The following is a 23,009-nucleotide window of genomic DNA, read 5'->3' as shown; positions in this document are numbered from 1 at the left end:
CTCTGATTAATAACTCAGCAAAGGCCAATTTGGATAATCCAAATGTAATAATGAGGGAAGAAGATGTACGATGGCAGAAAGTGCTTGTAAAGAATGTACCGAATGCTGCTTGTATGTCAGAAAGGTAGTGCATTGTAGAAATGACTAAATCCCACAAATAGATTAGTGCTTATCTCATGCATAGAACTGACATTGCATAGTTGCCCCAGTTTCAATGTTAAGACTGGAGTGTTTCCATGGCAGCGTGAGCTCTTAACAATAGCTGTAATCCACTGATCTGAAAGGAGTTGCCCAGTGGGAACATTTCTAAAGATATTGAGTACAAACTTATTTGCATGAGGAGCTGGGCTCAATAATACAATTCATTTCTTCTGTATAGAGTTCCTCACAAATTAATAGAACTATTTAGAATAGATTTAAGTAAAAGCTATTGTTGAAATTGGTCTTCGATAGTCACCTCATAAAACTTTACACTTGAAGACTCTCGTTTTTATATGCACTGCACATTCTGAGAGGAGCCCTTGATGTTGGATTTTAGAAGAACTTGCTGGCGCCTGAAGGGTAGTTCTGTTTTCTTCCTGTAGGTATGTTTATTTCATGGCTCACTAATGGTGATGTTAGAAAAAAAATGGATTGAAATGGCTTCTGTGAGTGAATTGAATGAACTGATTCATTGTCATTGGTAGACATGCATTGATCGCTGTATCAATTCAGCTTTTTTTTTTGAGCGTCTAATTTCAAGGGATTTTTTTTTTCTGGTGTATTTTCAGATCTTGCTGGGGTTGGAGAATTTCACATTTGGTCCTGGAGTTCTAGTAGTATGTTTTTTTCCAAACCTGTGAGGTGTGTGAAAGTCACCCAGTAATGATAACTGACTCTGAGTCACCAACCACTCTGATTCTATATATAGATTCATTAGTGTTGTAACTGAGAGCAGGAAGGTAGTTTTGTGACAGTGAGAGCGAATGTTCCCAAACAAATGGTCTGTGTTTTGTCCAGCTCTGTCCCCAGTTAATGAGGTATTTGCAGCAGACTTGAATCCACAGTCTTCCAACTCAGTGCAATGTTAATTCTGATCAGCAATAGATAGATGTGAAGTTGTTTGATGGAACTGGTGGATATGTGCCGGGACAGAGGCTGGAAGACATGCTATGAACCCATAGAGGTGGGCTGGCAAAGAAGAGGGCCATTCAATCCGCAAGCGAAGCCGCAGAGAAAGCCACTAGATGGCTTTGGATTAAGAGGGCTGATCCGTGGGCAGTTGCTGCTGGGACGCAAGTCGGGGCCTGATCAACCCCGGCTGGGCGAGGGTGTCTGATGTTGTGAGACCCGAAACACCCGATGACCCCAGGCCACATCACTGAGCATGCGTCCCAGTGCATCCAGAAGATGTATCTTGCACACAGTGATATCCAATTGTGAGGCATTGAGAACCAGGTGGTTTTAAATATAAGAAATTTACTCAAATTCAAAAAAGAATATATTGAAGAAAGTGGCTAGTATTTCGAACTTGTTATCACTGATTGTGATAGGTGAAAACATGCCTACCTTTAGGTGCCAGTTCTCAGACACCGCCTCATGCCGACCCCTTCACCATGACCTCGCAGATACCAGGCCATCGTCTCCCAAACTGTTTTTGATCTCATCATATCTGGCCACCTCCCCTCCACTGCCTGCAAACTTATCATTCCCAGCCCCGCACTGCCCAAATATCTTGATCCCATCCTATCCCTCTTGCCCAGTTCTTTCTCACCTACCATCCAAGATACCTCGCATGCCCTACAAGTCTTCAATGTCTTTCAATATCCAGCCCCCATTGCCTCAGTCCTTTTCCACCAGGAAGGTCTTAACGGAGACCCAAACAATTTCCCTCTATTAATACCCTCCTCCGCCTGGCAGAACTTGTCCTCACACTCAACAACGTCTCATTTGACTGCTCTCACTTTTGCAAATGTTAAAAATGTAGCATGAGCACTCGCATTGACCCCAGCTATGCCATCCTTTTTGCTGGTTACGATGAACAGTCCTTGTTTCAAATGTACACTAGCACCATCCCCTAACTCTTTCTTCCCTACCTTGAAGACTGCATCATGGCTGCCTCCTGACACGTGCAGAACTCATTGATTTTATTAACTTTACCACTAACTTCCACTCTGCCCTCAAATTCACAGACCATCTCTGATATCTTACTCCCAGAAGCAAAGATTATTTTTTGTTTTTGATTAAAAACAGCATCTATTTTAATCTCACTGTTAATCAGAAGGGCAGTTTTACTCTCTCTCAACTTCTGTCAGATATACCAGAGGCGAACAAGGAGAACAAGCTATTTTAAGAATAAGGATATCCTCTGTGGCTGAAAGTTGCTATTTCTTTCTTTCTAAATTAAAAACATTTAAATTTTATTGGCTAACACAGGATTGTCAGGCTGACAAAACCATCTGCACCTCTCCATCTCTCATCTGCACAGTGCTTCCTCAGGGGATGTGTTAATAGACAATAGATAATAGACAATAGGCCTAAGGAGAGAGGGAAAGATAAATCAGCCATGATTGTGTTTGTGTTGTATCCCCAATCTGGGTAAAAGACTGAGCATTTACCCTATCTATTTCCCTCATAATCTTAAATACCTCTATAAGGTCACCCCTCAACCTCCTGCACTCCAAGGAATAAAGTCCTAGCCTGCCAATGAGCCAAAAGCCTTCTTGACAATCCTAACTCCCTGTGACGTCACTTTCAAGGAACTATGTACCGGCACTCCTAGATCCCTCTGCTATACAACACTCTCCAGAGTCCTGCCATTCATTGTGTAGGTCCTGCCTTGGTTTGATTTCCCAAAATGCAACACCTCACACTTATCTGTCTGTCTTAAAGTCCATTAACCATTTCCCAGTCCATCTGCCCAACTGATCAAGATACTCTACAATTTTTGATAACCATCTTCGCCATCTATAATGCCACCCACTTTTGTGTCATCTGCAAACTTACTATTCATGAACATTCTCATCTAAATTGTTGACATAAACCACAAACAGCAACGTGCCCAGCACTGATCTCTGAGGCACACCACTCGTCACAGGTTTGCAGTCTGAAGAATAGCCTTCCACCATCACCCTCTGCTATGAAGCCAATTCTGCTATGCGGAACCTCATCTTTATCTTGCTGGTCCATATAGACAACGTCTGCAGCTTTGCCCTCATCAGCCATTTTAGTTACTTCCTCAAAGAACTCAATCAGATTTGTGAGACGTGATCTCCCACATACAAAACTGCGCTCACTATCCCTAATCAACCTCAGTCTACCTAAATGCACATATGTATCTTATCCCTCAGAATACTCTCCAGTTACTTGCCTACCACAGATGTTAAGCTCACTGATCTATAGTTCCCAACTTTTCCTTGCAAATAGATGGCTGTGGAAGCCAAGTCAATGGATATTTTTAAGGCGGAGAGTGACAGATTTTTGATAAGTGTGTCAGGTATGGGGCAAAGGCAGGTAAATGAGGTTGAGAGGGAAAGATAGATCAGCCATGATTGAATGGCGGAATAGACTTGATGGGTTGCATGGCCTTAATGTGCTCCGAGAACTTATGAAATAGGGGCATAACATTAGCCACCCTCCAGTCTTCCGGCACCTCACCCATACCTAATGATGATTTGCATAACTCAGCCAGGTCACCTGCAATTTCTTCTCTAGCTTCTCACAGTGTCCTTGGAGATATCTGATATGGACTAGGGGATTTATCGGTCTTCATGCACCTTAAAATGTTCAGCACCTCCTCGACTGTAATACTGATTGTTCTCAAAACACTTCCATTAACTTTCTCAAGTTCCCTAGCTTCCACATCTTTCTCCACAATAAACACAGAGGAGAAATACTCATTAAGGATCTCGCCTATCTCCTTTGGCAGAATAGGTAGGAGAAAAGCAGGGAGTGAGGATGGATGATCACTTTGGTTTCTAAGGTGCCCTATTCTCTTTCTACCCTCTTTCCTTTAATGTACATAAAATCTCTTTGCATTTCCCTGAATATTATCTGCCAGAGCTATCTTCTGCCCCCTTTTTGCCCTTCTGATTTCCTTTTTCAGTATGTTCCTTAGTTCCTGAAACTCCTCCAGGTTTGCACTTGAGCCCTGCTTCCTATACCTATCTCATGCCTCCTCCTTTTTCCTGACCAGACCCTCAATTTCTCTTGCCATCCAAGTTTCCTTTCTCTTTCACTCTAACAGGAACATACTTGCCCTGACCTCTTGTCACCACACTTTTCCACATCCCCCTTTCCAGAGGTTCCTTTGTCAGCAAACAATCAAGTTCCTGTCTAATACCATCAAAGTTGGCTTGCCCTGTTCGTATCCATAACTGTCTTAAAGCTAAGACCTGTGATCATTGGTCCCAAAATGTTTACCCACTGACATTTCAGTCACTTGCCTTCCCAATTTCCAAGACTAGATTCAGCTTTGCCGTCTCCCATATTTCCTGAAGATATTTTCCTGAACACATTTCACAAATTCCACCCCTTTAAGCCCTAGGCACCATGAGAAGGTTAAAATCCCCCAGTCTGACCACCTGATTAGCCTTGTAGCTGCCTCAATGTCATAGAATATTTGCTCCTCCAATTCCTGCTGACTATTTGTGGGCTAGTAGTACACTCCCAGCAAGATGATCATCCACTTTTATTTCCTAGCCCGCCTATCCAGACTCGCTGACTCCAGACTCATCAGTAATCTCGTACTACTGCTGTGACATTCTCCTTAATTAATAAGGCAACAGTATCTCCTCTTTTACCAGCACCTCGATCTCTCTTGAAGCATCTGTACCCTGCAACATTAAGCTGCCATTCCTGTCCATCTCTTAACCAGGTTACTGTATTGGCTACAACACCCCAGTGGCATATACTTATCCACGCCCTGAGTTTATCCACCTTACCTGTCAGGCCTGTTGCATTAAAGTAAGTGCAATTCAATCCAATAGTCCATCCTCACTCCCTGCTTTTCTCCTACCTATTCTGTCCATTGAACTTTCTCTCATTATGGTCCATACTGACTTCCAGCCTCTCACTGTCTCAGTCCTGCATTGTCCCCGTCCCCCCCCCCCCCCCCCCCCCCCCCCCCCCGCCAATCTAGTTTAAACTTACCTGTACAGCACTGGCAAACCTGCCTGCCAGAATATTGGTTCGCCTCCAGATCAGGTGGAACCCATCCCTCTTGTACACATCTGCCCCAGATGGGACCTCAATGGTCCAAGTATCTGAATCCCTACCCTGTGCACCAACTTCTCAGCCGTGCATTCATCTGTCCTGTCTTCCTGTTGCCACTTTCACTAGCATGTGGCAAAGAGGGCAATCTGGAAGTCACTAACATGGAGGTCCTGTTTTTTTAACCTTTTGCCTAACTTCCTATAATCTGCAGGATTTCATCCCTTTTCCTACCTATGCTATTTGTGCCAACATGCAGAACAACTTCTGGCTGCCCCCCCCCCCCCCCCCCCTCTAGAATGTCATGTAGCCACTCTGAGGCATCCTGGACCCTGGCACTGGCACCAGGGAGGCAACACACCATCCTAGAGTCTCAATTCTCGATACTGAATCATCTGTCTGTCCCCCCCCAGCTAAAGACCTATCACTATGGCTCTGCCTGAAATCACCCTTCCCTGCAGTGCTTCAGAGCCAGGCTCAGTGCCACAGCCCTGCCTGACACTGCTGTTCAATCCTGAAGGGTCATCCCCCCTAACAGTATCCAAAATTGTATATTTGTTTTGAAGGGGAATGACCACAGGGGTCACCTGCACTCTCAGCCTATTACCCTTCCTACTGGCCACCTACCTCCTCTCCTGGACCTTAGGCGTGACCACCTCGTTGTAAGACTCATCCAAGAAGCTCTCACTCCGATGATCTTGAGGGCCTCCAGCCGTCAGTAAGGAGCTGCACCTGGGCACAATTAAAACAAGTGTAATTATCCATGACGCCAGCAGTTTTCCTGACTTGCCACATGCTGCTGGAGGAATGTTGCACCATTCTACCTGCCATCCCTACTGCACTGAAACAAGAAACGAGAAGCACAACAATCCCACACAATAGGCTGCACAAAAGATACAACAGGCTGTACCTTTACCTCCCACTTCTTGCCTTCTTTTTATTAGCTGTTCGATTAGCCAATTTGGATGCTCCGACCTATCAACGTTATTGCTTTACAAAGTTACTGCTCCAATCTGAAATTGACTTGCTTGAACCTGTTCAGGGAGTTAAAAGTGCCCTTCATTATTGCAGGTGTGTTGGTGTATTGCCTTCCTAGTCCTTCAGATGATGGCTTATCTCAGTATTTATCGGGCAATTTTATTCCTCTAACCAAACTCCGGCTTTTTATTTTGCTGCTTGTATAATTTTGTTGTGTACAAACTTTAGCCAAACAATATCACACACTTCAGAAATTGTTTGTCGTATGTCAGAGTGTGAAGTCAGGATGCGGAATTCTGCAGGCCCTATTACTTTTTGATAAATATCTGGTTGAAGATCAGTAAAGATTGAGAGTGTTTTACCTTTTCTTGTAATAGGATGAGGTCATTGCAGTCTCCAAAAAGGTAATTATCCGGCTGCCAGATCTGGCGAAATGGGCCTGTATTGCGACTTCACAATGGGCTGCAAATGCTCAGGAATCCATACCCAACACTACGAACTTGGACATTAGCGAACACAAAGAGGAATCTGAACTGAACGACAGTCCACCATCAGACTGCCACCTCACCTCAAATAATGTGGGAAGTGAATGTGAAAATTCAGGTAAGGAGTCTTCTAGTTAGTGGGTGAGCTGAATATCTATATATAGAAGTGCTGAGTGAATGGTTAACCACAATCCTTTCTTCCTCATCCCTGTCAGAATCCTGTGAACCTTCCATTGCAGTTTATCTGATATCAGTTACTACTCATCCAATTCTGACTGAGTAGAATCCAGTCGTAGCATGTAGGAAGGAACTACTGATGCTGGTTTACACCGAAGATAGACACAAAATGCTGGAGTAACTCAGCGGGACAGGCAGCATCTCAGGAGAGAAGGAATGGGAGGGAAGAGATGCTGCCTGTCCCTCTGAATGAGTCCAGCGTTTTGTGTCTATCTCCAGTTTCTATAGCATCAGGATAGAGGACTGGGAATGCTTTTTTTACCTAATAAGGCTGTTGGTCAAAATGTGACCAATACGAAAGGAATGTTTATCTTCTGAGTGGATGTCTTCATTGAACTTATCTCTGATTCATCCAGTCTGATTAATTTGCCCAGCAATAGATCACCTTGCAAATCAGTGCCCATAGGATCTTTCTTTTTTATATATTTAGAATTCAGTGTTCAGAAGCCCACTTTCTTGCACTAATTCCATATCCCTTGATTCTCATAATATCTAAACATCTGTTGAATGTGTTTAGTCTTTGATTCCCCACAGACTTACTGGTACATACTCTGGCTGGAAGTCTGTGACCAGTAAAGTTCCTCAGGGGTCTGTGAATGGGACCTCTGGTGATCACAACTATGTAAATGTAGATGGATTGGTGAGTAAGTTTGCTGACAACACCAAAATTCGAAGAGTTGCAGACAGCGAGGAAGGCTGTCAGTCGATATATCAGAATATAGATCAGTTGCAGAAATGGGCAGAGGAATAGCAGATGGAGTTTAACCAGTGCAAGTGCAAGGCGTTGCACTTTGGAGGGTTCAATGTAAGGAGAGAATATACAGTTAATGGCAAGAGGGATCTTGCTTTGCATTGGGACAGGTTTGGATGTTGGGGGGAACGTACTTAATTGGGGCTCGGCAAATTAAAACATCATTAAGCTGTCTGAATTAGAGGGTTTCAGCTACAGGGAGAGGTTGGATAGTGTTGGATTATTTATTCTGGAAGACCAGAGGTTGAGGGGAGACTTGATAGAAGTATATAAAATTCTGAGAGACATATAAAGGGTAGATAGTCCGAACCTTTTTTCCAGGGTGGAAATATCCAAAATGCGAGGGCATGGCTGTAAGGTGAGAGGGTGAAAGTTTAATGGAGCTGTGCGGGGCAAGTTCTCTACTGAGGATGGTGGGGGCCTGGAATGCATTCCCTGCTGTGGTGGTGGAGGCAGATACAATAGTGGCATTTAAGAAGTTTTTAGATAGGCACATGGAAGTGCAGGGAATACAGGGATGTGAATCATGTGCAGGCAGATGAGATTAGTTCAGCTAGGCATCATGTTGGGCACTAACATTGTGGGCCGAAGGGCCCATTCCTGTGCTGGACTGTTCTGTGTTCTATGTATCCTTTGTCAGTGGATCATCAACATCCTGACAGGCAGGAAGCAGCATGTGAGGCTGGGAAAGCACATCTCAGACCCGCAGACCCTCAGCATAGGAGCACCGCAAGGCTGCGTACTCTCCCCTCTCCTTTAATCTCTCAACCCCAATGACTGCACCTCCACAGACTCCTCTGTCAAGGTTTTGGACATCACAACCCTGATTGGACCGATCCAGGATGGGGAGGAATCTGCCTACAAACAGAAAGTGACACAGCTGGCATCCTGGTGCCTTCGTTACAACCTGGAGCTCAATGCTCTTAAGACAGTGGAATTAATAGTAGACTTTAGGAGAGCCCCCCCTCCCCTCCCCGCACTCACCACAGTTGCATCTGTGGAGTCATTTAAGTTTCTTGGAACCATCATCTCCAAGGACCTTAAATGGGGGGCCACCATCGACTTCACGGTCAAAAAGGCCCAACAGAGGATGTACTTCCTGCAGCAGCTGAGGAAACACAATCTGCCACAGGAATGATGGTCCAATTCTATACTGCCATCGTAGAGTCTGTCCTCACTTTCTCCATCATGGTCTAGTTTGGCTCAGCCACCAAACACGACATCGAGAGGCTGCAACGAATTGTTCGATCAGCTGTGAAGGTTGTTGGCTGCAACCTTCCCCCCATTGACGAACTGTACACTGCAAGGGCCAGGAAGCGAGCGGGCAAAACCATCCCTATCACCCTGGCCACAAACTCTTTGAAGCACTTCCCTCTGGAAGGCGACTCCGGACTGTCAATGCCGCCACAGTCAGACATAAAAACAGCTTTTTTTCCGCGAGTAGTAGCTCTACTCAATACCCAAAAGTTTGTAGCCTCCTTTTGCTCTGGTTTATTTCATTCACATGTTTAAACTATAATGTTTTATTTTTAATGTTTTAATGTTTCATGCTTTATTCTTAATTGTTTAATGTATGTTCGTGTTGTTACTTGCGAGCGGAGCACCAAGGCACATTCCTTGTATGTGTACATACTTGGCCAATAAACATTCAATTCAATTCAATGTTGGAGGTAGTTGAGGCAGGTACTATAACATCATTAAAATGATAATTGGACAGATACAAGAATAGGAAAGGTTGAGAGGGATATGGGCCAAACATGGGCAAATAGAAATAGTTTTTATGGGGCAACTTGGTCAGCATGGATGAGTTGGGCTGGAGGATTGGTTTTTGTGCTGCATTATCCCATGATTCCATGAAAGAAAAGAGAAGTGAGCAGAATTATTTTGATGTCTCTGTTAATGCTCCACAGCAGATTGGGAATGTTGACGTTTGATTTTCTTAACTGCTGAATGCTGAGGGACATTATACTCATTAGGCTTCGTTTATATAATATCTCATATGCTTTTAAATTACAGAGCCACACTGTTTTAGAACATTTTTATTTGTTTTTGCAAGGAAAAAAATCCAGATGAACATTTATGTGTGGAGGACTAATTTTTCTGAAGGCAATAATACAATGGTTTTAACATGGAATTTTTCCACAATCAGTTTCGCTGAATAAAAGTATCAGTTAACCAGGATAATATTCTTTCTTTGGATAGGTGTAATTAATTGTATGTGGTAGCCAAATTGTATTGAGGAAAAGAAGGAAACTAAATATTTTCATTATCTTATTTTTCTAGTTCAATTCTCTAATATAATCAGAGAAAAGAATGAAAGAGTGGTATGAAAATAAATTTGTTATGCTGGTGGTAGATAGAATGATGGATATTCTATCAGAGTTGTCAAACTTCTTTTCAAATAGATTTAAATTGTTCTGTGAATAAAATAAATATTAAAGAGAGAGGTAACGAGATATTTTTTCCACATGGGGGAGTGTTAGATCTTAGAATTCTCTACCAGCTCCAGTAGTGGACCAAAATTCTAAAGCAGCTACACAGATGAAAAAAATAATTGTAAATGAAAAATCAAAAAAGGGCAGGGATTGAGAGTTGAGAGTAAATGTACTTGCTTTGCAGGACATAGATGGACCAAATGAACTACATCTGTACGGTCAAACGTTTTGATTCTGTATAATCAGAGACTAAGCACATGAGCAAAATTAGACCAGATAGCCTAATTTGGAAAAAATGTATCAGTTTGCCCCTGATAGGCTGAATGATTTGTTTCCAAGCAATTTCAAATTCCTTTCAGCCTCATTTTGACCATTTAAAAAAATTAAAGAATAGAATAATCAGTGCCGAAAACACATTATTTCTACTCTACATTGCCACATAATTGTGGAGCAGCATTCTCCTCTAACCATATTAAGCAGTGACACACTTTATGAAATTGCTTTTTCCTGATTCAGTAATTGTGGGATAGTAAAATTTGTATGCTAATGATCTCATCATCCTGAAGCCTTTTACTTGCCCAAACAACTAATTAACTGTGCATCTGGAGCAAGCAGTCAAATACTGACAGATATTACTTTAGGGCTTTGTTATTAATGCTTGCCATTATTGTTTCAGTTTTTCTCTCCTCGTTCTTTGAAATGCTCCCTTAACAATATCACACCTGTGTCTAATTTAAATCTGGAACAATCTCACCCCTGTTAGCACCATCTCATGTTTAATTTAAGATTCCAGCTGTCAATTTTCAAACAAAAGTGCTGGAGGAACTCAGCGTCAAGAAGGGTCCTAATCTGAAACGTCATCTGTCCATTCTGCAGACACTCCTTACCCCCTGAGCTTCTCCAGCACTTTCTGTTCTGCTCAAGAGTCCAAAATCTGTAGTTTCTTGCATCTCCGTGGTGCAGCTGTCTTTTTATTGGCTTTGTATACCTGTAATCATGAAGCTTTGTTCTCACTCATGCTGTTATCAGTTCAATCTTTACATTGCTACTTGCTTTAAAGAAAGCTAGCATTACACAGATCTGATGTAGCTTTATCACAGCAACATTAACTTTATTCATTTAAACCCGTTGCTGCTTCCTCCTTTTTTTCCAAATTGCTATTTTTTATTTGCATGCTTCAGAATGGCAATAAAGTTTTGCTCACATGGCCTTACTAGTTGTGCACATTCAGCCCATGAGTGTTGGGAAATTATATGGGCCAAGAAGATCTGAGGTAGAGCCTAATTCTGCCTAATTTCAAATAGCTTCACATTTGTACTTCCAGCCAAGCATGCCTACCTGACCGACCTCCTCCACAGGCACACTCCCACCTGCACCCTCCGCTCTGCCGCTGCCAATCTCCTATCCCCCCACATCCGGACCAAACTCAGATCCTGGGGGGACAGGGCTTTCTCCATCGCTGCTCCCACCCTATGGAACTCACTACCCCAAACCGTTAGAGACTCCCCCACACTCACCACATTCAAAACATCGCTGAAGTCTCACCTGTTCAGTACTGCCTTCAACCACTGAAGGTCACCTCACCTTCTGTCTCCTTTCTCTGTTCATTTATTTATTTACTTATTTATCTATTTATTCATTTCCCTATGTTCTCAAAATCTCTGTAAAGCGTCTTTGAGTATATGAAAAGCGCTATATAAATAAAATGCATTATTATTATTATTATTATTATTATAATTGTCATGTTTGATAATTCTAGCATTTCTACCCACTAATATTGCGGGTTTCAAAATTTGACAATCCATACACTGGCACCAACCCACAACTCTTTCTCTGTTACATTGGTGACTAAATCAGGACTACCTTCTACACCAGTGCAGAATGCGTTGATTACATTAACTTTACCACTGACTTCCACTCTGCCTTCAAATTCACTTGGACTATCTCTGACATCTCTAGTGGGCGACATGGTGGTGCAGCAGTAGAGTTGCTGCTTTACACTGTTCACAGCGCCAGAGACCAGGGTTAGATCCTGGCTGTGGGTGATTGTCTGTACGGAGTTTGTACGTTCTCCCCATGGGTTTTCTCCAAGAATTATGGTTTCCTCCCACACTTCAAAGACGTACAGGTTTGTAGGGTAATTGGCATGGTATAAATGTAAAAATTGTCCCTGGTGTAAGATAGTGTTAATGTTTGGGGATCGCTGGTCGGTGCAGACTCGGTGGGCCGAAGGGCCTGTTTCAGCGCTGTATCTCTAAAATAAACTAAGCTAAACTCTTCTCTTGATTTCTCTCTGTCTCCATCATAGGGGACAGTCTATCAACTGACATCCACTACAGAACCATCAACTTCTACAGTTATTTTGACTGCACGTCCTCCAACCCTGCCTCTTGCAAAGACGCTATTCCTGACTCTCAGTTTCTCTGTCTCTGCCATATCTGTTTCCAAGATGCAGCTTTTCATTCTAGGACATCCAAGATGTTCTCTTTCTTAAGTAAATGTGGCTTCCCCCTACTCAGAGATGGATCCCACACCCACATCACTGTGTCCTGTGGTTCTGCTCATTAAGTCCCTTCTCCCAGATGAAACAAGGGTAGTCCCCCTTGTCATTACCTTTTATCCCATCAACCTCTGCATCTAACACATCATTCTACAACATTTCTGCCACCTTCAACAAAACCCCACCACCAGTCTCATCTTCCCGTCCCCAACCCTTTTTGCCTTCCATAACACTGCTCCATCTGCAACTCCTTGGTTTACTTATCCCTTTGCACCCAAACTAGCCTCACCCTGGGGACTTTCCCCTGCAACCGCAGGAGATGTATCACCTGTCCCTCTATCTCCTCTTTCACATCCATCCATGGACCCAGCAATCTTTCCAGGTGAGACAGTTCACATGCAGCTCCTTTGACCTTGTCTACTACATTTTGTGTTCTTGATGTGGCCTGCTTTATATTGGCGAGGCAAAGCCCAGACCTGGCGACCATTTCCTTCAACTTTTTAAACATATTTTGTTGTTCAACAAGTAATCAGGTATTCCTTTTAATTAAAAAATGTCTGGTTCTACCAAGTTTGTTTGTTTGCTTTTAAACTTGTTTTTGCATTAATATAACATCTTTCATGAACTAATTTGCACCCACTGAAGTTTTGTTTTGAAGAACAGATATTGTTAAAAAGTTAACATAACCATCAGTTTGTACACAACAAGCTCCTGCAATAGCATTGAGATGTTTATGTAATCTATTTTGTCTATAAAATAATATTGTAATTTCTTTAAACAATTTACTTGGCAATTTTGCAACCAGCATGAAGGATGCCATTTACCTTGTTGCTTTTATTTCTAATGTTAATCAGAGGTATGTTACTCTTGGATAGGCTATCTTCTCTCCAGGTGTAGCTACTAGAGGAGGTTAAAGTAAAACTTGATTTTAATGATCAGAATGAATTCAATAATTTGCCATTTTTTCCCTATTCCAAATGGCATTCTTAATTCCAGATCACTCTGTCCAGGCCATTTTCTGTTCAGTTTTATGCTGTGTGCTAGTGTGCGATTTGTTCTGTTTCTCAATGGAGGTTTGTTGTTTATTCCAACACCAGGCTGGTAGATGATGCAACAGATAACAGAGAGAAATTGAACCGTTTATAAAGGGGAGAGAAATGGAGTACGAGTCTAGGCTAGAAATCTCTGCTGTTCAACCAATAAGCATATTGGATTTGATTTTCTGCTCCTAAAATAAAAGCAGGACCATTATGGGCAATCAGCCATTGGTAAGAGACCCAATATACATGACATATTTCCCCAAAATGCTCAGGTGAAACCCTTTATGTTGATGGCACCTAGAAAACATAGAAAATAGTTGCAGGAGGAGGCCATTCGGCCCTTCGAGCCAGCACCGCCATTCATGGTGATTATGGCTGATCATCCACACTCAGTAACCTGTGCCCAACTTCTCCCCATATCCCTTGATTCCGCTAGCCCCAGGAGCTTTATCTAACTCTCTCTTAAATTCATCTAGTGATTTGGTCTCCACTGCCCTTTGTGGCAGAGAATTCCACAAATTCACAACTCTTGGGGTGAAAAAGTTCCTTCTCACCTCAGTTTTAAATGGCCTCCCCTTTATTCTAAGACTGTGGCCCCTGGTTCTGGACTCGCGCAACATTGGGAACATGTTTCCTGCATCTAGCTTGTCCTGTCCTTTTATAATTTTATATGTCTCCATAAGATCCCCTCTCATCCTTCTAAACTCCAGTGAATACAAGTCTAGTCTTTTCAATCTTTCCTCATATGACAGTCCCGCCACCCCAGGGATCTCGTGAACCTTCGCTGCACTGCCTCAATTACAAGGATGTCCTTCCTCAAATTAGAAGACCAAAACTGTACACAATACTCCAGATGTGGTCTTACCAGGGCCGTGTACAACTGCAGAAGAACCTCTTTACTCCTCTACTGAAATCCTCTCGTTATGAAGGCCAACATGCCATTAGCTTCCTTCATTGCCTGCTGTACCTGCACGCCAACTTTCAGTGACTAATGTACAAGGACACCCAGGTCTCGCTGCACTTCCCCCTTACCTAACCTGACACCATTGAGATAATAATCTGCCTCCTTGTTTTTGCTGCCAAAGTGGATAACCTCACATTTATCTATATTATACTGCATCTGCCACGCATCTGCCCACTCACTGAACCTGTCCAGGTCACCCTGCAACCTCCTAACATCCTCTTCGCAGTTCACAATGCCACCCAGCATTGTTCATCCGCAAACTTGCTAGTGTTACTTCTAATTCCTTCATCCAAATCATTAATATATATGGTAAACAGTTGCGGCCCCAACACCGAGCCTTGTGGTACTCTACTCGCCACTGCCTGCCATTCTGATAAGGACCCGTTTACTCCTGCTCTTTGCTTCCTGTCTGCCAACCAATTTTCTATTCATGTCAACACCCTACGCCCAATACCATGTGCTCTAATTTTGCTCACCATTATCCCATGTGGGACCTTATCAAAGGCTTTCTGAAAGTCTAGATACACTACATCCACTGGCTCCCCTTCAACCATTTTACTTGTCACATCCTCAAAAAATTCCAGAAGATTAGTCAAGCATGATTTCCCTTTCATAAATCCATGCTGACTTGGACTTATCCTTTTACTGCTATCCAAATGCACCATTCTTACCTCTTTAATAATTGACTCCAGCATCTTCCCCACCACCGATGTCAGGCTAACTGGTCTGTAATTCCCTGTCTTCTCTCTCGCTCCTTTCTTGAAAAGTGAGATAACATTAGCTATCCTCCAATCCACAGGAACTGATCCTGAATCTATTGAACACTGGAAAATGATCACTAATGCATCCACTATTTCTAGAGCCACCTCTCTTGGGATGCAGACCATCATATCATATCATATCATATATATACAGCCGGAAACAGGCCTTTTCGGCCCTCCAAGTCCGTGCCGCCCAGCGATCCCCGTACATTAACACTATCCTACACCCACTAGGGACAATTTTTACATTTACCCAGCCAATTAACCTACATACCTGTACGTCTTTGGAGTGTGGGAGGAAACCGAAGATCTCGGAGAAAACCCACGCAGGTCACGGGGAGAACGTACAAACTCCTTACAGTGCAGCACCCGTAATCAGGATCGAACCTGAGTCTCCGGTGCTGCATTCGCTGTAAAGCAGCAACTCTACCGCTGCGCTACCGTGCCGCCCTGGCCCTGGGGATTTATCAACCTTCAGTCCCATCAGTCTACCCATTACTATTTCTTGCCTAATGCAAATTTCTTTCAGTTCCTCTACCCCCCTAGATCCTCTGTCCTCTAGTACATCTGGGAGATTGTTTGTGTCTTCCTTAGTGAAGACAGATCTAAAGTACCTGTTCAACTCTTCTGCCATTTCCTTGTTACCCATAATAATTTCACCCGTGTCTGCCTTCAATGGACTCACATTTGACTTTGCTACTCTTTTTCTCTTAACATATCTAAAGAAGCTTTTACTGTCCACCTGTCTTCGTGAAATTAGATTGGCATTTCAGGTAAAAACCCGTTCTTCAGGTTTAGGCTGATTTCAAAACTGCATAACAATATTTTTACGGTAACTTCTCAAGAATGTCAGTTTATTGTAGATAGATACGTACATGTTGGGAGTGATGTATTTGGTGAGAGATAGGTGGAGCTTCCAGAACAGAGAGCTTCTGCATATGCCTCTCTCTTGTGGAAACATCTGGAATGTGTGAGCAAGGAGGAATGCAGGATAAAGATAGCAATCACCTGTGTTTACTTCTAAGAGCCTTCCTGGTGTTGAAAGTGTTGGTGTTGGTGTTGACTTTCATCCCTTAATATCACTCTCTCCTCTGTTTTTAACTATGGAGAAAGCCAGGAAGACTGGGGAACTTGGGGCAGTCAATGTCTCTTGATGCCAACCAGTATTACAGTTGAGAATGTTTTGATTGAAGTTATAAAGGTGGACGAGCCTCCTGACCCCAACAGATATATCCAAGGACACTAGAGAGAAAATTGCACGTGTCCTGGCTGAGATATATATAAGAAAGATTTAGGGGGATATGGACCAAACACAGCAAGTGGGACTGGTGTATATAGGGCATCTTGGGTGGCATGTGTAAGCTGGGCCAAAGGGCCTGTTTCTGTGCTGCATGAATCTGTGACTCCCTGGAAGGGTTCTATTTTAGTCTAATGATCTGGTCGTTAGTGCATACGTTATGGTCATTTTCACCACGTATTTTCAAACTGGGGAATAAGCACATGAAGATGTAAGGGAACTAATAATTAAAACAATTGAATATATTATCAAGGATTTGCTGTGCGCTTCAGTCCATGTGCTTCATGGATCTAACTATATGATGTTCAGTGTGCTGGCAGATATTCTTATGGGTGTTTTATGTAAAAGAAGCATTGCTTTATTACTTTAGCTTAAGTGATACCAAGGTTCTGCTATTTCAGTTATTCAAAAGCTGAGAAATTTATTGTCTTTATTTAATTGGGCTGAATTTGGCACAGATTACTTTATGAACTGGAACTATTTAGTATTTCACCATTAAGCCATCTCTTTATCTTTAAGGTTTCCAAGATGATCAATCACAAGTTAAAGTATTAAGCTATCCTCAGTATTGCCGCTATCGGGCCATTCGAAAAAGAATTCAGAAGGCATCAGCCGAGTGCGTTGATGAAGCACAGTTGCTGGCTCTTGGAGGGATCCTTATGATGGATCAGAACACCACGATTCTTTATTGTCGAGAAACATTTGAACACCCAACGCTGGGGAATAACAAGTCCATTTGCGATGAGTTTGGTGAGAGCTGGAAGTTTAATATTTTATTCCTCTATGAATATGATTTCTGTGTTTTGACCTGATAGCTTTTATTCCATGACTGGAGTTGAATTTCTCTGCACAGTCATCAAATTGTCCATTTTGAGATGCCCTTGAATGGGAGGGCTCTGTATTTTTTTTGCCTTAGCTGGGTCTCTCTAAGGAGGTGGAGAAAGTACTAAAGGAAACAGTTATTCAAGATTGTTCTAGTCTGTGCGATTGACAATTCCTCTTTCTAGCCCTCCACTTCTCACTCAGAGCCCTTCAATTCTCGTCTGCTTAGAGCACAAAGGTGTCTCTTGTGAGATTGTTGTGAATGGACAACCAATAAGAAATGTATTGCAGTGCATTTGTGTCAGTTGTGTGCAACAAGTATGACTGTTGCAAATTTGGTGAACATATTGTATGTCTAACATTGCTCATAACGAGCCTAGGCATGATGCACCAAATGGGTTTTTTCTGTGTTCTTTCAACCTTAAGAGAAAGTGCTCAATGGAATGAATTATGGAGGTTTTTAGCTCTTGAAAATCACATTTGTAATGTAAACTTTAAGGTGTGGAATTTCCTGGAGCCTCTTGTATTAATCCATGGCAAATTCCATGGAAGAGTCAAATAAATTCTTCATACCTTTATGAGTTTCTGCAGTTCTTTAATTAAACTGGTCAAAGGCTGCACAAATCTGTTCCTGTCATATTAAACAAAGCCCAATGTAACAGTGAAAAAAGCCATAGTCTAACTAATCCTTCGGTAGGTCTGCATGTGAGAAACCTATTTTGTGTGTCCTTTCCAGCACCTCGTGTCTTGACACATACTTCAGCCGGGAGAGTGGTGCGGACGAGGCTACATATTACTGCACGGCCACAGTCATTCACATTGCTCCATTATCAACTGACAGGAGGTAAGGTTGAATCAGGAGATAAAATTGGCGTGTCACAAATGTAATGCTACGGTGGTTATGGGAGATTTCAACATGCAGGTAGACTGGGAAAATCAGGTTGGAAATGGACCCCAGGAAAGAGAGTTTGTAGAGTGCCTTCGAGATGGATTCTTATAACAGCTTGTACTGGAGCCTACCAGGGAGAAGGCAATTCTGGATTTAGTGTTGTGTAATGATCCTGATCTGATAAGGGGACTAGAGGTAAAAGAGCCATTAGGAGGCAGTGATCACAACATGATAAGTTTTACTCTGCAAATGGAAAGGCAGAAGGGAAAATCGGAAGTGTCAGTATTACAGTATAGCAAAAGGGATTACAGAGGCATGAGGCAGGAGCTGGCCAAAATTGACTGGAAGGAGGCCCTAGCAGGGAAGACGGTAGAACAGCAATGGCAGGTATTCCTGGGAATAATGCAGAGGTTGCAGGATCAATTTATCCCAAAGAGGCGGAAAGACTCTAAGGGGAGTAAGAGACACCTGTGGCTGACAAGGGAAGTCAAGGACAGCATAAAAATTAAGGAGAGGAAGTATAACATAGCAAAGAGAAGTGGGAAGACAGAGGATTGGGACTCTTCTAAAGAGCAACAAAAGTTAACTAAAAAGGCAATACGGGGAGAAAAGATGAGGTACGAGGGTAAACTAGCCAATAATATAAAGGAGGATAGCAAAAGTTTTTTTAGGTACGTGAAGAGGAAAAAAATAGTCAAGGCAAATGTGGGTCCCTTGAAGACAGAAGCAGGGGAATTTATTATGGGGAACAAAGAAATGGCAGACGAGTTAAACCGTTACTTTGGATCTGTCTTTACTGAGGAAGATACACACAATCTCCCAAATGTTCTAGGGGCCGGAGAACCTAGGGTGATGGAGGAACTGAAGGAAATCCACATTAGGCAGGAAATGGTTTTGGGTAGACTGATGGGACTGAAGGCTGATAAATCCTCAGGGCGTGATGGTCTGCATCCCAGGGTACTTAAGGAGGTGGCTCTAGAAATAGTGGAAGCATTGGAGATTATTTTTCAATGTTCTATAGATTCAGGATCAGTTCCTGTGGATTGGAGGATAGCAAATGTTATCCCACTTTTTAAGAAAGGAGGGAGAGAGAAAACGGGTAATTATAGACCAGTTAGTCTGACATCAGTGGTGGGGAAGATGCTGGAGTCAATTATAAAAGACGAAATTGCTGAGCATTTGGATAGCAGTAACAGGATCATTCCGAGTCAGCATGGATTTACGAAGGGGAAATCATGCTTGACAAATCTACTGGAATTTTTTGAGGATGTAACTAGGAAAATTGACAGGGGAGAGTCGGTGGATGTGGTGTACCTCGACTTTCAGAAAGCCTTCGACAAGGTCCCACATAGGAGATTAGTGGGCAAAATTAGAGCACATTGTATTGGGGGTAGGGTACTGACATGGATAGAAAATTGGTTGACAGACAGAAAGCAAAGAGTGGGGATAAATGGGTCCCTTTCGGAATGGCAGGCAGTGACCAGTGGAGTACCGCAAGGTTCGGTGCTGGGACCCCAGCTATTTACGATATATATTAATGACTTAGATGAAGGGATTAAAATGACCATTAGCAAATTTGCAGATGATACTAAGCTGGGGGGTAGTGTGAATTGTGTGGAAGATGCAATAAGGCTGCAGAGTGACTTGGACAGGTTGTGTGAGTGGGCGGATACATGGCAGATGCAGTTTAATGTAGATAAGTGTGAGGTTATTCACTTTGGAAGTAAGAATAGAAAGGCAGATTATTATCTGAATGGTGTCAAGTTAGGAAGAGGGGATGTTCAACGAGATCTGGGTGTCCTAGTGCATCAGTCACTGAAAGGAAGCATGCAGGTTCAGCAGGCAGTGAAGAAAGCCAATGGAATGTTGGCCTTCGTAACAAGAGGAGTTGAGTATAGGAGCAAAGAGGTCCTTCTACAGTTGTACCGGGCCCTGGTGAGACCGCACCTGGAGTACTGTGTGCAGTTTTGGTCTCCAAATTTGAGGAAGGATATTCTTACTATTGAGGGCGTGCAGCGTAGGTTCACTAGGTTAATTCCCGGAATGGCGGGACGGTCGTATGTTGAAAGGCTGGAGCAATTAGGCTTGTATACACTTAAATTTAGAAGGATGAGGGGGGATCTTATTGAAACATATAAGATAATTAGGGGATTGGACACATTAGAGGCAGGAAACATGTTCCCAATGTTGGGGGAGTCCAGAACAAGGGGCCACAGTTTAAGAATAAGGGGTAGGCCATTTAGAACGGAGATGAGGAAGAACTTTTTCAGTCAGAGAGTGGTGAAGGTGTGGAATTCTCTGCCTCAGAAGGCAGTGGAGGCCAGTTCGTTGGATGCTTTCAAGAGAGAGCTGGATAGAGCTCTTAAGGATAGCGGAGTGAGGGGGTATGGGGAGAAGGCAGGAACGGGGTACTGATTGAGAGTGATCAGCCATGATCGCATTGAATGGCGGTGCTGGCTCGAAGGGCTGAATGGCCTACTCCTGCACCTATTGTCTATTGTCTATTGTCTTGCTTCACATGAGATGTTGCCTTGTAGTAGAAAATAGAAATCAGTGAATTAATATAAATTATGTCCAGCATACCTAAGACACTTTAACTAGTAATGGAATACAAGCTTAACTCACTGATGTCCTACTGTGACCCAGGAACCAAATATGATCTATTTCCCTTTCCTCGGTGGCTCTTGGCAGAACTGTGATTGTGCTTTGGACACCGAAAACACTATGCGATATAAGTCTATCCAGACTTTCTGTCTCTTGGTCTCCATTGACTATTGCTCTCCAAATGATCTGTTAAATTGAAATAAATTACAAAATCTTAGCAAGTTTTATGTAACACCTCTGATATGCATGGCAGCTCACAGGAGCAATCGTCAAACAAAATTTGTCATGGACAGACAGTAGATTTTATAGAATAGCTTAAAGAGGGTGGAGCGGATATTTGAGGGTAGTTTCAGCATTTTGAGAGCCAAGCAACTAAAAACATAATTGCTTAATAGTGGAGAATTTAAAAAAACAGAGGTTGAACAAGAAGCCAGAACCTGATCTCTGCAGGTTGGTTTGAAATCAGGAGTAGATCATGTGTGCAGAGTTAAATCCTTGGACACCTCACTTTTAACTCTGGATTATAGGGGCCTAATGATTATTTCTTTTGTCACCATCAACAACTGACTTCCAGCATTACTAGGTTTAGACGAGACCTCTCTTCAAGGCAATGGAAGTTGCTCCGTGGAGAACTGCCTGCTTGTTGTTCTTAGAAGGACAATGCTTATGCAGTAACACTGTGGCTCCAACCCTGCTGATACCTCCCAGCCAGCCCAGCTCTCAACTGCCTCTGCCTGGATGGTTTAGTCTACATTCAGCCCTTCCTGGCATAGTCTTGCTTGAGAAAGCCTTCTACCACTATCTATCTCTAGCCTTCTGCACTGAAAGGATCTCACACTGGGGTAAAAATGCATTGGAGAACTAGGACTGACAAAAGCTCACAAAAGACAAGTATGAAGGGAATGCATTGTGTGATTAAGTTCATGTTTATCTGCAATGTGGCATGCTTTGTTTTGATTCATAACTTTAACATTTATTTTATGCTGGTATTTATTTTTGCATTATTGGCAAGTGGATAACATGATGAATAGTTACAACGCGAAGAGAAGCAGTGAGGCTGTTGGTGACTGGGCTACTGCGGAATTGGGGAATTTCCTCCCCTCCCATTGTGCAGACCACTTCCATACTGTTCAAAACGCTTGAGTGGTGTGGGCTGCAGAAGCATTGGTTTTATAAACCAGTAGTTTGCTCTGCCACTTAGAGTGCAGACCGTAGGCATGTAGAAATAACTCTTCTGCAGCTTGCCACAAATTGATAGCCTTTGCATATTAGTAGTCACCCAATAATTTGGTTAGCTGATGCAGATGCAAATGGATGGTGGAACGCTGCCAGGAAACTGTGGCCTTCAACCGGATACGGCCTATGTGCTGTATTGAACCCATGGTAATTTTTTGGCTTAGGCCATTGAAAGGAGCACAACTTATAAGGAGACTGTGCTGTTTTGCTGAGCACGAAGCCCAAAGCTTTATGTTCTAGAATAGGCCTTTTCTGGAAAGCAGAGATTATGGAGGAGAGAGCATGACAGTGGAGTGATGCAGTCAGCAGGAGTATTTCTGGGATTTGGTGCAATGGAGAGGATCAGGACCAGTGAAAGGATTGCCAAAAGTGCAGGAGTCACAGAGAGGATAAGATCAAATGGTCAGGAGGTGGTGGGAAGTAGATCATGAAGAGCTACAGGAGACAATTGGGTAGATGTCCAAAATGAATGGGAGAAAGTTAGGCAGATGTTTTGGGCAGATGATCAAGATGATGGTGGAGAGGATGGACTCATTGGTCGTTTAAGGAGGATGGTGGGACAAGTGAAGTTTACGACTGCTGGGAGTAATCGGTAATGATGAAAATGTAATGAAGACACCTACCTAGATGAGGACAGTTGGCATATACTGCCCAGGTCGGGTGGAGCTGCTTAACATAGTGCTAAAATAGGCCATGCATGTGTGCTTGAGACTTGCATAGTGCTCTCATGGATCTCAAATGCATGGAGGAATTTTGTGCAAGTGGCGTGAAAGAAGTGCATTTGACATTAGTGCACATGCCAAGGACCTTGGTGAACCTA

At 42.9% G+C, this 23,009-nt stretch overlaps 1 protein-coding gene across 1 annotated transcript in view; it reads left to right on the top strand.

Annotated features, from left to right (window-relative positions):
* LOC144600112 (uncharacterized) overlaps positions 1–23,009 on the top strand; it is a 96,163-nt gene that overhangs the window by 35,198 nt on the left and 37,956 nt on the right. Inside the window, exons 3-5 of the mRNA XM_078411536.1 lie at positions 6,546–6,771; positions 17,158–17,388; positions 18,197–18,304. Of these exons, the coding sequence (XP_078267662.1) occupies positions 6,546–6,771; positions 17,158–17,388; positions 18,197–18,304 (565 nt within the window). The remainder of the gene's footprint in view (positions 1–6,545; positions 6,772–17,157; positions 17,389–18,196; positions 18,305–23,009) is intronic.

The sequence above is a fragment of the Rhinoraja longicauda genome, chromosome 14, assembly GCF_053455715.1.
Source record: "Rhinoraja longicauda isolate Sanriku21f chromosome 14, sRhiLon1.1, whole genome shotgun sequence".
NCBI classification, from domain to species: domain Eukaryota; kingdom Metazoa; phylum Chordata; class Chondrichthyes; order Rajiformes; family Arhynchobatidae; genus Rhinoraja; species Rhinoraja longicauda.
This window is presented reverse-complemented; position numbering and strand designations above follow the sequence as displayed.